This window comes from Spermophilus citellus (assembly GCF_964194105.1).
Source record: "Spermophilus citellus genome assembly, chromosome: 4".
NCBI classification, from domain to species: Eukaryota; Metazoa; Chordata; class Mammalia; order Rodentia; family Sciuridae; genus Spermophilus; species Spermophilus citellus.
Window position 1 is genome coordinate 51,990,965 of NC_138185.1, and position 13,597 is coordinate 52,004,561.

General features: G+C 45.3%; 1 protein-coding gene across 1 annotated transcript in view; it reads left to right on the forward strand.

Moving 5' to 3' along the window:
- Positions 1 to 4,439: 4,439 nt before the first annotated feature.
- The window catches only part of TRPM1 (transient receptor potential cation channel subfamily M member 1), a gene marked incomplete at both ends in the record, with an annotated part of 139,166 nt that continues 130,008 nt past the window's right edge, over positions 4,440 to 13,597 (forward strand). Inside the window, one exon of the mRNA XM_081291346.1 lies at positions 4,440 to 4,514. Within this exon, the coding sequence (XP_081147472.1) occupies positions 4,440 to 4,514 (75 nt within the window). The remainder of the gene's footprint in view (positions 4,515 to 13,597) is intronic.

Consider the following 13,597-nt stretch of genomic DNA (forward strand, 5'->3'; position numbering starts at 1 on the left):
ATCATTTTGCTAAATATTAATACTAGAATTTAAACATCCACACTTTTTTCAGAGTTTCCATAAATATTCACTAGATGGATAGACCAGTAGATACATAAGCACATCTGTATCCATATGTGTGTTTTGTTTTATAAAAAGAGTTACATCATATTATATACAACCTTCTCCTTTTTGCAGCTTGTTTTCTGTAATCATATATTATGAAAATCCTTCCAAGTCAACAGGTATGGAACCACTGTTTTTGAAGGTTATATGTTATTCTTTACATGTATGTACCATGATTTATTCACTTATTTCTTTGAAGGGCACTGACTTTGTTTCCAGGTTTGTTTTTCCACTACAAACAGTGCAACAGTTAACATTCTTAAATACATACGTATATATTTTTATATGTTAGAGCTTGAAGTTCTCCTGTGGGATCAGTTCTCAGGAGAGGGTCAATGATCAAAGATTATGTGTACTTTATTTTTATTTACTTATTTATTTATTTTTGCAGTGTTGGAGATTGAACCCAGGGCCTTGGGTCTCCCTGCATGTGGGTCAGGCTCCCTACCACTGAGCTACATTCCCAGCCCCTCGCAGATTTTAGTTTAATAGATATTTCTCAATTAATTTCCAAAAAGTGTTCCAATAATGAAAGAGAATATATCTCTTATTACGGCCATCTTCTATATTCTTTAGTAAACTTTTGTTGTTGTTTTCTTCACGTAGATCTGACAATGCTTTTTTGCTAGATTTTTTATAATTTTTTTCAACTTGATGAAAATTATTATCTAATCAAAAATGCTTGAGAACAGGAGACCTAGTCCTCTTTTCTGATTTGACCTTGTATCTGGCCATCTGGCTGAATCTTCTTATTAATTTGAATAGCTTATTTGCTGGTTTTCATGGCTCTTCATGGACAGATTTTTAAAATTCTTTTCCTATACTTATACTATTTCTCTCTTGCATGATTATGATCTCTGGAAAAATGTTTAATATTATGGGGACAGTTGTTTCTCTCTGCCCCTTTTCTCTTTCATTTTATTTTTCTTTCATCCTCTCTTTCTCTCTTCTTCTTTTCTCTCTCTCTCTCTCTCTCTCTCTCTCTCTCTCTCTCTCTCTCTCTCTCTCTCTCTTCCTTTCTTTCTTTCTTTCCCCCTATGGAGATGTATCATATGGTTTTGGCATCTACCAAAATTTTTTGTCAATTTGTTAATAACTCAACTATGTGAATGAATTTTCTAGTGTTGAGTCGTCTTGGTATTCCTAAGAATAAGGTGTAGCCGTGCGATCATGTAGTATTGTTCTTTTAGAACTCCAGTAGATTCAATTTGTTTCCATAATCTTCATGAGTTTTATATCTAGTTTCACAAGTGACCTGGCCTAAGAGGACTTTTCCTTGTCTCATTTTGATGTTAGGATTCTGCTAGCTTTAAAAAACAAGTTGGGGACATTTCCATACTTTCTCCATGCTCTGAAAATTATAAATATGATAGAACTAGGCCACAGTGAGTCTAAAAGATCCAGAATGGGCCCCAAAGAGGCCCAGAGAGGGAGGTACATGGTAACCAAGTGATGCTATAGTCCTGGGTGCAATGGTGGTGTTTTAGTACTGCTGAGAACAAGAGAATACAGTGATGTCCAAGAAGCATGGCAGGTCTATTGTGAAACAAAACCAGATGCTGGAGTAAAGGGGAGGCAGGCAGAGGCAGGACCCCCAAGGTAGAAAAGGATTTGGGTCAGTCTAAATCCCAAGGAGGGTGCGGTTAAGCAGAAGCAGTATGTGGCCAGATCTACAGTTTTAAATGATTACTCTATATTGAATAGTTGTAGACCATGTTGATGTTCAAGCTGTCCAGGAGACCACAATGTGGAAGTGGTTAGAATAGGGACCTCAGGGCACAAAAGTCGTCTTAGAGTCTCCAAGGCCTCTGGCTTCATATATTCCTGATGAGATACTCATCACTGAGATGGGAACCTGGAAGAAGACCAGGTCTGGGAAACAGATCAGAGAGCAGTCAGGGAAATGCTGAGTTTAAGGCACATGGCTTTGAGCTGTGCAGATGAGGAGTCAGCTCAGAAAATAGGCACAAAGTACAAAGCCCAGCAAGGTGGTCTGGGTTGGAGGGTGCCACTGGGGAATTATCAAATGTTAATAAAGCTGAGCACCAGGGAGAAGTCACCTAAGATTTGGGAAAGAATAAAGGCTTGCACAGAGGCTTAAGGAAGAGTAACAATTTAGATGCAAAAGGATAGACCATCCAGGGTGTTGAGGACTTTTGGACCAGGAAGAAAACTAGGACAGCCTGATAAGAAGGCATCAGCAGGGTCCCCTCCTTCTTGTAAGGCCACAGAAAATTAGGACTAAAACTGCTATATGGTTTAGCAACACAGAAGTCTCAAATCATCCCTGAAACCTGCTCCACCTACAGCCTTCTCCATCTTATTTGAGGTGACTCCATCTTTCCAGGAGCTCTGGCCTAACACCTTGCTGTTTCCTGACTTATGTCTCCTTATACCCCACATCCTTTCGCACATTCTCTTGGCTCTATCTTTAAAATATCACCCATGACACCGCTGCCAGTTCTGCTCCAACTACCATCACACCACTGAGTAGGAGGCTCCCTATTTCCACACTGCTCTCTCCAGCTAGTCCAGCCCAGAAACCTCCATGATCTTTCACACTACAAATCAGATCATGAATTGGGAACAAAACCCCAGGTCCTTCCAGGCACAGTGGTGCACACCTGTAATCCCAGCAATTTGGGAGGCAGGAAGATCTCAAGCTTAAAGCCAGTGTTAGTAACATATCGAGGTTCTGTCTCAATGGCTTCTAGGGCCTGCATGATCATCCCCCTGTGAGTCCACCCTTATCCCCTCATGCAGCTTCCAGCCACCTGTACCTTCTTAGTTTTTTTTCAAACATGCCAAGAACACTCCCTAGTCAAGTTCTTTGCCCAGGCCATTGCACTACAAGCCCTCCTCCCAAATTCCTGCTCAGTGTGCTCCTTCACCACATACTCATCCCTGATCATTGCTTGAAGATCTTCTTCTGAGACTTTTCCTATTTAAAATTGCAACCACTCCCACTCTGCCCCTTCTCATTGTTTCTGTCCTCATGGACACTCGCAAGCCTCCAGCATGCTGTACATTTTATTGTTTAAGGTGTCAGCTCTCCATAATGAGATCGGTTCCAAGAGGACAATGATTTTCACCTGCAGTTCACCACTGTGTCCCCAGCAACTGGCAAATACAGTATGTGGCTCATATTAGAAGCTCAAAATATATGGGTTGAATGATTGAAAGAAGCAGTAAGAAGCAAGGGCTGGAAAATGGAGGTCCAGTTCTGCCCAGTTGGGGGATATGTTGTAGAGAAGAAACTCTCCCCAGCCCCTAACCCAGACTCTGAATGGTGGAGGCCATGCCTCTACTCTCTCTGAAACTCCACAGTTGAACAGACCTCTTGGATTAAAAAAAAAAAAAAAACAGACACTGAGATGGAGAACCCTAGTTTGTGGATTGTGTGGTCCCAGCAACTTAGCTTTTATTTATCTTCAGCCTGTTCATCCTTCAAAAATTTATCTATGCCAATAGGAATACACAGCTCTGAGCTTGTCTGCTCCTCTGCACATTGGAAGTGATGCATTTGCCTGAAGGATGCACAAGAAGGGCCAGCAACAAGAATGACATTCAGGGCAGGTTGGGGTGACCTGTGAATGTAGCTGGGCCTGCCACATGCCTACAGCAGAGAAATAGGCAAAGAGCTACTTTGCCCTTTAGAGAATCAAGGTAAGCACGCCTGAAATAGGAAATGATGAAGAGAGCTCCCCACATGAAGCAATACAGAATGGAAATAAAACTTGATGCAGGATATATATAAAAATGCACATTAGTTCTCCAAAGTAACAGGGAGGAAATGCACAATAATGACTTGCAGGAAGGATTCTTGACCCACAGCCTGGGCCTGGTGCAGATCCTTCCAAGATCTACCCAGGTGATCTCTAAGCCTCCAGGAGTCTGGTTGCTGCCCTCCAAGGGATTGCCAGCTATGGAGGGCTCTCCTCTTTTGCGATGTGCCTTTCTGGATGCCCAAATCCTTCCCATTTGGCCACCCTTTGCAGCCACCACTTTCTCAAAGTAGATTTACTTTCAATCGCCATTTGCTAAATCTGTCCGCTATAAACCTTTGGGGGAGGCAGAGATTAAGCCTGATTACAGATGTTATAGAAGAGAGTCCAGGAGCATCAGCAGGGCGGGAGTCAGGCAGGAGTGGCCAGCAGGAACCAGTCCCTGCTCCTCCTGGGCTGACCCAGCTGCCTGCAGGCCTTACCTCAGGCTTGGGACGCTCTTACCTACCAGCAGAATGTGGCTGTGTGTTGCTTTGCCTCTGCTCACACGGTGAGGGGGCAGCCCCCTTGCAGTGGGCCTGCTACAAGGGGGATGCGGGAGGCTTGCTCATGGGCTCCCTGAAGAAGATGAGCAGCTCATTCAAGCGGGGCTCACTCAAGAGCTCCACATCTGGGTCCCAGAAGGTGAGTGAGCTTTGTGGGGGGCCTGCGGGCAGAAAGACAGAAGGACAGAGGGACACAGGGTTCCAACTCTGTGGTCTCAGAATGTTGCATCAGCAGACGCCTTTCAGACTGTGTGGAGGTGGGCATAAGGGGGTTGAGCATTTAGATATCCAGCATCAGACTCTCTTCTTGAGAGATGGCCCATATTTCCTGCCACTGTGCCTGATGCCTGTTATTTCAGCAGCTCCCATTTTTGTGTCTCACCACACCCATAGGAGGTGTCAGGTGGGTGTGAGTCATGCAGATCCTTTGTCCTGCATGGGCAAACACATTCTTGAGTCAGTATTTGTGGGTTTTGCATAGCTCTATTGCCCATGATGGGGACGCACCCTTAGCCCTCCATGACTAAACTTTGCTTGCCCATCCCTTTTTTTTTTTTTCCTGCATTGGATATTTGTAGGAGTACTGTGTGGTCTCTTGAGGATCCAGGATGACCAGGGTGTGGATCCCACCCTCAGGTCAGAGGAAAGGAGATGGTCATTTGCTTCTAACAGAATGGAGGGCCCAAGTGACCCCTAGTGAAGTTCTCAGGAGAGCAAACCTTTATGGAAGAGTCTTTATTTGTCCTCTGGACAGAGCCATAGTACAGTGTGTGCCAATTTGAATCTTAGACTTGCTTTTCCCAGATGACTGTAAGTCAGCCATGGATATGGTAACCCTGAGCACCCAGGCTGCAATAAATGACTCTTTGGGCCTAGGTGGCCTGGAGAGATCACTACCTCACCTTGCTGCCTTCAAGTGGGGGGCAGGCCAAGCAGGATCTCAATCCAGGCCACACTGGAGGCCTTTGGGTACCTCTTGCCAAACCCCAGTGGCTCAGAGGGAATCTCAGCTTCTTCTGGGCTGCTGCCCATTGTGTTTAGAAGAGGGAGCAGTATAGGAAAAAGCCTTGTGTGGTCAGAGAAGAAGCTTCCCTTCAGGAACACTTTCTTAGCAAGGACACGCTAGTCAGTGCCCTGGCATTGGGGAAAGAAGCTGGTGAAGCATGAACCAAGTGAATACCTGGGCCAGGCAGAGAGCTCAGCAGGCTGCAGTCTCCTTATCCATTAATTGGGGTATGGCAGAAGTCAGGCCAGGTGTTTGCAAGACTCTGACACTCCAAAACTAAAATGCAAACAGAAACAATAAAAGACTTTCTTCTTAAATAAAGAGTTAAAGCTTACCCCTGTTTCAAGGATAGAAAAGATCTATCCCGTGGCGGGGGTGGGGGCTCCGAGGCAGGCAGGCACATCTATCTGCTTTCCCATGCATGTGTGAGAGTCAGCATTATTTTTAGAGACAGTGCACACCAACTGTCTTGTGTAAATTAACATTCACGAATCTACCGCCGCATTTGGCAGGAACAAGAGACTGACTAGCTGTGCAGCCAGGGCCACATGCCTCCGTGTGACCCCTCCCTCCCCAAACACAAAGCCAGCCTACACTGTTCTTGCTGATAAGCTCTGAAAAGGAGCAGGCTTTTGTTGTTCTTGAATTTGATGTGTCCTCTTGACCTCTTCCTGGTATATTACTTTATGAATAGTCATCCCCACAACACACACAACCAATAGGGTCTGGGAGCAGGGAATTCAACTAGAGGAAAGAAGCACTTAGATTTGGGTCAAGATTGAAAAACAGCACCTCATTTATACACGCACACATGTGGACACACACACGCACACATGCACACATGCTCATAACCATTCCTCTAGGTCAGAACACTAAAATTTACTTCAAATCCAGGAGCAAGGATGATCTTGCCCTTTCCAAGGGAACCTCATCCCCTGGTGCTACATGCCAAACTCCTACAAATGGACTGGCAATGTAACTCAGTGACAGAACATGTGCATAGCATACATGACGACCTGCTTTTAATCATCAGCATCACAGAAAAAAAATCATAAATCCCAAACTTCTACAAAAGACAAACGCACAGCATAGTTAAAAGTCTTAATGGCATAGTTGGCCCTAATGCCTATTTATAACAACCTTCAAGCCACAAATTAAATTTACTGATGGAAGAATGAAAGATAATACCTATAGTTTGTCCAGGAGCTATTCTTTGAGGAGGTGGGTACTAGGAAGCATTCACAAAAATCACACAGGCACAAACAGATTGTTTTTCACAATTTTCTTACATACTTGACCCTCCTTTGACCTCTTGGTACCAGTTCCCTGTTTCCTAACCAAAAGCTACACCTTCTGCCCAGTGTTTACTAAAACACACCAGCTGCCCCATGGGAAGAAACAAACACAAACTACACTCTACTAGTTTTCCGAGGGTCCTTTCGCCTGGCCCTGATTTAGTAAAACAACGACTTGACCCTTTGTCCTTGGTTGGTTGGCTCTCCCCAATGGGAGTTCTTCTCTTGGTCATGGACCCAAGAGATGCACCTGTGGAGTCCTAAGGCAACGAACAAAACCCAGTCACCTCTGGGGTTCCTGGCACTCCAGCCCTCAGCAGCCTGCTTGCTGGGAGTCCCCGCTGTCAAAAACAATCCCTCTTCCAGGAAAAGCCTCCAAGCGTTCATACGGGAAATGGAAAATGTGATTTCTTGTCTAGCACTTCCATCCCTGTTCACATTTTATTTTGCTAAAGGATGCATTTAAAGTTTAGAGTTGAAGATCAAGATCCTAAACAAAATGAAATAATAATAGAACCTAGCAATTCTACCTTAGATTCTATCTTGGAACAATTCTGGCACATGTGCTCAAGGAAATGTGCAAAACCTCTCATGTCAGCATTGTGTGCTACAGAAAACCAGAAGCAACCAAATAGCCCAGCTATAAGGGTATGGATAGGCTTTTGTTCATTCAAACAATGGAATACCATACATCACTTAAAATGAATAAATAAGCCACCTGTATCAACATAGATAAATCTCAGCACACTCTGTTGAATAAAAAATAAGCCCCCAAAGCACGCTATTTATAGAAAATACAAAATACACAAGGAAATCCTAAATAAAGACATATATTTCTGCAGGGTAGAGATGGTTGGCTCTATCTATAATGTTCTTTCTTTTTCTCCCACCCTCCCTCCTTCCCTTCCTTCCTTCCTTCTTTCTTTTGAAGAGAGTAAAAAATGTAAGCACATATGGAAAGTTATTCCATCTGTAAAACAGGATGTGAATCTTCACCTGTTCTATGATTTTGAAATGAAAGGAATGTTTTCATAATTTAGAATTGTTTTCACACTTTTAAAGTAAACCATGGGGAGAGTGAGGGTCAACCAGTATGTTCTGGGTTGGGGGCTGCTCTACCTGCTACAGCTCAGCATCCAGGGTCATTCTGCCTAAGGCACAAACCCATGATACACTGTTGTTAAGAAAGGACTCCCACAAACTTGGCCTGGCTTATCTGAGTTTCTTTCTCTTAGTAAGTACAGCTTTGCTTGCTCTAGAGCTGCCGTCAGGGGTCTTAACCACAAAGCTTACCCTCTGTAGCCCACTGCCCTATGGAACAGCTGTAGCAGCAGGCGCGTACCCAACTAAGGATACATGGGACTGTCATTCACCTCAATAACTAGGCACTAGGACCAGATCTGGCTCCTCGTGAGGTTATGTCACCCCACTTCTCAGAAGGTGTTCCTGAAATTGTGGGAATTTCCATGTACATCTATACAACCTGTATTTGGAATCAACTTGAACGCAAAATTCCACACAAGTCTGAAAAAATTCCCATCCTGGAGAAGGAGGGAATCCTGGTACCCCTGTTCATTCCCTACTCATTGGTAAAGGCCTAGAAGGTAACAGACCCATCACACCCTCGCCCATCTCCCTAAGGCTTCATATTAATCATAGAATAATATCCAAAATCCCGTCGTGGTGATGGGCCAGTTAATTGTTCTGCTGAATTCTCAGTCCACTGTGTTTTCATACAGTGCAATAAAGTGGGTTGCTAAAAAATGAGATTTTAAAAAAACATAAAATCCAAGCCCTAGGGTTTTTTAAATTATGAAATCGAATATTTTTGATTCCTTCAAATTGCTAAAATCATGTCTAAATAAAGGATCTCGCTTTCTCCTCCCTCCTATTATGGCCAGCAGTTAAGTTTGCAGTCCTTGCTTAAAGCACACCTTGAGTAAGAAAATCGGGGGCGGGGGGGTGGATCTGGACATCCCATTCAATCCTCCCTGTATGAATAAACCAAGTCACCTGTATTAAACCCTGTGAAGCAGGGACTCTGGTCCTCTTTCAAGCTGAGGAAGAATCTCAGAGGTGGGGTGCCTGGTCCAAGGGAAACACTGGGCTCCATTTCCCCAAAGGTTCTGCAGTCTGCCACTTTGGAAGACATAGAATCTCCCAGGGCAGTGGCTCCTGGAGCTGCTGAAGATATCTGCACCTAAGCCTGGGGAAACTCCTGCAGCCAGCTCCTGCTGACCCATGGACTCCAAGTTGAGCAAGTGGCCCCACATCTGTGGGAATACAGGACTCTGGCAGGCACTTAAGCCCCAGGAACCATCCCCAGCCCCACACACCAGAACAAAGCTGCCCAGGCAACTTCCCTTGGGTGAAGGGGCCCAGGGCCTAAGTGATATGGTCAAGTCCCTTGAGTTGAGGTGGGGGTGTGCCATAGAAGACCAACCAGCTGGTTGCCAACTGTCCCTTCAGCCACGACAGCAGGCCTTCCCAGGGCCAGCATGTCCAGCACCCTCTGGGGTAGCCCCCACCTTCCATATAGGTGTGAGCCCCATTCTCTTGGATTTCCTGCTCTTCTGTGAGCCTTTCTTTTAGCTGAGCAGCAGGAAGGTACTCTCCTGGTTCTCTGACCCCAAATGACTAAGGTTTCAAACTAGGTTAGAGGGATGGGAAAAGGGTAGGGAATGGGCCAGTGTCATTTTTTCCCTAGGCACATAGCCCTTGGAGAGCCAGAAAAGGGGACGAGAAAAGAATCTATGAGGGAAACAAGAGGTGGGGGAGACTGTCCCAAAAGACAATGTTCACTAGGGTTGAGGAGGTGGCACAGGTGACAGAACTGGTATGGGGTGAACAGGTTTGACAGAGCTTACAAGTACTACCAGATTGGCCAGGGCTGACATACACCATGGGTCTGGACTGTGCTTGTGGCTGTTCCTAGTTCTGCCCTGATGGAGCACTCCCACTCCCAACACACCTGCTGAATTGCCAAGGTCTGGAGACCTGTAGGGGAAAATGCTTAGAAAGGAGAAATATGTGCCAAGGAACTGTGTGACCCCAAACGGGCCACCCTGCAGGCTGCAGGAGAAGAACACAAGGGAAAACTCTTAGAAAGGGACTGTGCAAGACAGAAGGCAGCCTGTGAATTTTGGAGAAAGGTCTGGCTGGGAGAACCATAAAACATTTGGTTGCTTTGTTTAGTTGGCGTGAGAAATAAGGGGGAAGGGTAAGAGGCTTAAGTAAAAACCCTGATTAGTTGAGACTGGCTTAAACAATTGAGGCATCTCCCTCTTCAGGGCCCCACAAAAGTCCCTCAAGAACTTAAATGAAATGCACCCTGGGAACACCAGCCCCAGGGCATGCCCAGTCCCAAACCAGGGAAAGCAGAGTCTGCAATGCACAAAGCACACTAAGGACTGTTAAGTCTTGCAGAGGAGAAACCTCCATTTAACTCAGAGTTCCCTGCAGAAACTCTTTCCATGTAAAGTTTATATGACCATTTCTGGGTCTCAGGCCAGGAAACAGCACATTAGGCTACAGGAAACACGAGATTGAGAGTTAGCTCTTGAGGATGAAGTGGAAAAACAGCTCCACTCCTGACTTTCTGCACAATAAGAGAATGGGGCTCCTCGCTTCACCCTAAGGCTCTGCCCCAGAGGGTGCAGGCAAGCAGAGGATGTCAAAATGTTTAAGAAAGACAAAAATGAAAAAAGATTTTGCTGCCAAAAGTTATTACCAAATCATCAAAATTCACAATAGAATTGTTCAAATTTCAGTATCAACCAACTTGGCAGAATATCAAGACAGAAAAGACATTTAAAGATGCACATGACACCATGGCACAGTAGTCAGTACTTCCAAGAGATCCAAGTAGTTCTCAATTTATTCTCAACAACCCACAAGGGCAGCTTTTGGTTCTGATGCAAACTACATTAAACATAGAAGTATGCAATTGCTTAAATACTTGAAGCACTTGGTTTTCTTAAAACCAGTCAGAGAACACACACATACCTGCTCCCTCATCTGAACTGGGGTGCTACCTTCTTAGGAACAGAGCTAGAAGTAACTCATCAGAGACCAGGATAAACTCTCAGGGGTGGCAGGGACTTCTGAAATACAAATCTTCCACCCATATCTACTTCAAAGCCAACAAGAGCCTTTGGCCTCTTTTCTCTCTCCATTCATATATTTTCAAACACAGCCTAAAGTATCTCCAAGGCCCAGGGAGCTATAACTGCACCCTATGCTGCTGGCAACCTGGAACAATGTCCCCCACCGTGAGCCAGGGCCCTTGACAGGAGGTCTTTCCTCCAGGCTCTCTCTGGATTCCTATCTTCCTCCCTGGTTCAGAAGCAATTATAAGAATTGCTCCTGGACTGGCCTCCCCAGCCCTTCTCTGGCATCTTGGTACCTGCCCCCATTCACCCTCGGGTCCTTCCTGGGCACAGCTGTGATGTGGCTATCAGGCTAACCAAATATTTTCTGCCCTGGTCTGTCCAGACTTGTCACATCATCCACACAGGGACCATTCCTATCGAGGGTCCAGCCATTCTCAACCTCAGGGATGGCCCTTGCACTCGGGGATTGCATTTCATGAGTGTGTGGAGAGTTTTGTGCTATTGCCAGGGGTGCTATACAGAGCATCTGTAGATTGTCCCAGGACTGCAAGAGGGGAAGCAGGAAACCCCTGGATGTTCACCCTGGCTGTTGGCTTCCAGTAAGCTCTGAGGAGCATCAGGCCACCCAGCCATCTTACAGACAACAGAACTGAGACCATTCTAAGGTAGTGTCCATGTGCTGATTAAAAGCAGATAGCCACCTCCTGCTTCTATGGTTTCTGGGGCGGATTAAACACTTTTGCTATTGGAGATGGAGCATCTTGCCCATGAATGTTCTTACCTGGGTGGAATGACAGGCTTCTGAAATTGCCATGTGCACAGCGTTCACTAGCTGCTCTTTTGTCTTTTTTATTGTCCCTGGTGAGGCATGGGAGCTTTATGATGAAGCATTTACTTTCTTTCCTTTCACAGAACAAAGCCACTCCTCCACTGAGGGAGGTCTTGACACCCCATTGAAATTCACACCCTCACAGCTGACTAATTCATTTCTAGTGCATAATGTGGATGGTTGGACTTTGATTTACATAATCAGAATGGAACCTTCTCTCCTACACAACCCAGGGTGCAGCTGTGTCAGAATCCCTGGCTGGAGCTGGAGGGTTGTAAAAGTACAATCTCACTGTTCACCTCTGGCTGATGAACACATTTCCAAAGATCAAGAGCCCGGATTGTTGCTATAATAAAATGTTGAGACTGGGTAAATTACAAAAGAAAGAAGTTTATTTTGACTCACAGTTTTGGAGGCTAGAAAGTCCAAGATCAGGCAGTGCATCTGGTCAGGACTTCGTGCCCCTTCAGAACATGGCAGAGATCAGAAGGGCAAGCTGTTGCATGCAAAAAGCAACAAAACACAAGAGGCAGTCTAGGTTTATGACAATCCATTCCCTTGAAAAAAGCATTTATCCCTCTTAAGTCTAATAACCTCTTAAAGGCCCCACCTCCCAATTCTGCCACAATAACTATCAAATTTCAACATGAGTCTCAGACGGCTCAGATTACATTCAAATCACTGTCTACACTATTGGATCCATTTCCCTTGAGGATCTTTATATCAGAAAAGTTGGCTTATGGCTTTCCCCCTTTGATAGATCCTTGGGGTTTGCTCCTCTCTCTTCAAAGACACATTGTTTTGAAGATCTTAAAGACTGAGGTCCCAAGACAGGCTTAGTGGTCTCTGTCCCTTCCCATTGTCCCTCTTTGGCCTCTCTCTTCCTGGACACATTTCTTCATTGGTGCTAGCAATTCTTCTCGAATATCAGCCCCAGACAAGATGTCAGCAGACCAAAGGTCATAAACTGAAGCCATCTACCAGGCTGCCACCCCTAGGAGGCAGTTTGACAGCTACCCACTTCCATGGGAATTAGCCCTGCTCCCTTGGCCCCTTTCAAAACAGAATCTGTCCCAAGAATGTCTTACCTGCTAAGAAAAGTTAGAGTCTCCCAGTCCCCATCAGTTTATGTGTATCCTTGGAAATATTCCCTCCAACCAATGAATGCAGGATGGGAAGATCCAAGTTACTCTGAGTGGCACCAAAAGACTGACAGTGGACCACACGTGCAATGAGGCTCACTGGTGCCCCCAAGGCTCAGCTCAGAGACTGCCCCAGCAGCTAATCTGAGAGCCATGAGCAATGGTGGAAAAGAGATGCTGGGGACTCTCATCCTAGTCTCAGTTCAGCATTGTGGCCCTGGGAAGTCATTCAACCTCTCCTGGACTCAGTTTCCTCATCCATAAATTGAAATGGTTATTAATTTGCCTTTCCCTGGGGAAAAAAAAAACCTCATTTTCTACATATTCTATGCCATTTTAAGGACATTTTTTAGTTGTAGATAGATACAATACCTTTGTTTTCTTTCTTTATTTTATACCACGCTGAGGATCTAACCCAGTGCCTCACACGTGCAAGGCAAGCGCTCCACTGAGCTGCAACCCCAGCCCCCTGTGGCGTTCTGAAAACACCCTTGTGACAAGTCACAGATCTACTGTTTAGAACACCAACTCATAAACAAACCAAGACCCCCTGGTCAGCTAGCGAGTTGTTCCCGGAACCGTGGCAACCCCACCATGTGTTTTAATAAAGGTACACGTTTGTTATGGTTCACTCAACAAGCACGCCTCAACATAGCTGTGTGCCCGGCAGCTGGAGGCCAGGTCTAAGGATGACAAATGAGAAGACCCAACCCTCCTGGAGCAGACATCCCTGTGGGGTCAAAAAGAAGATGAGCAACTGCTGTGGAGAAATACAGAGCAGCAGAGGAGCCAGACATCAGAAGAAGGGTTACACTGAGCAAAAGCCTGAAGTGGGTGA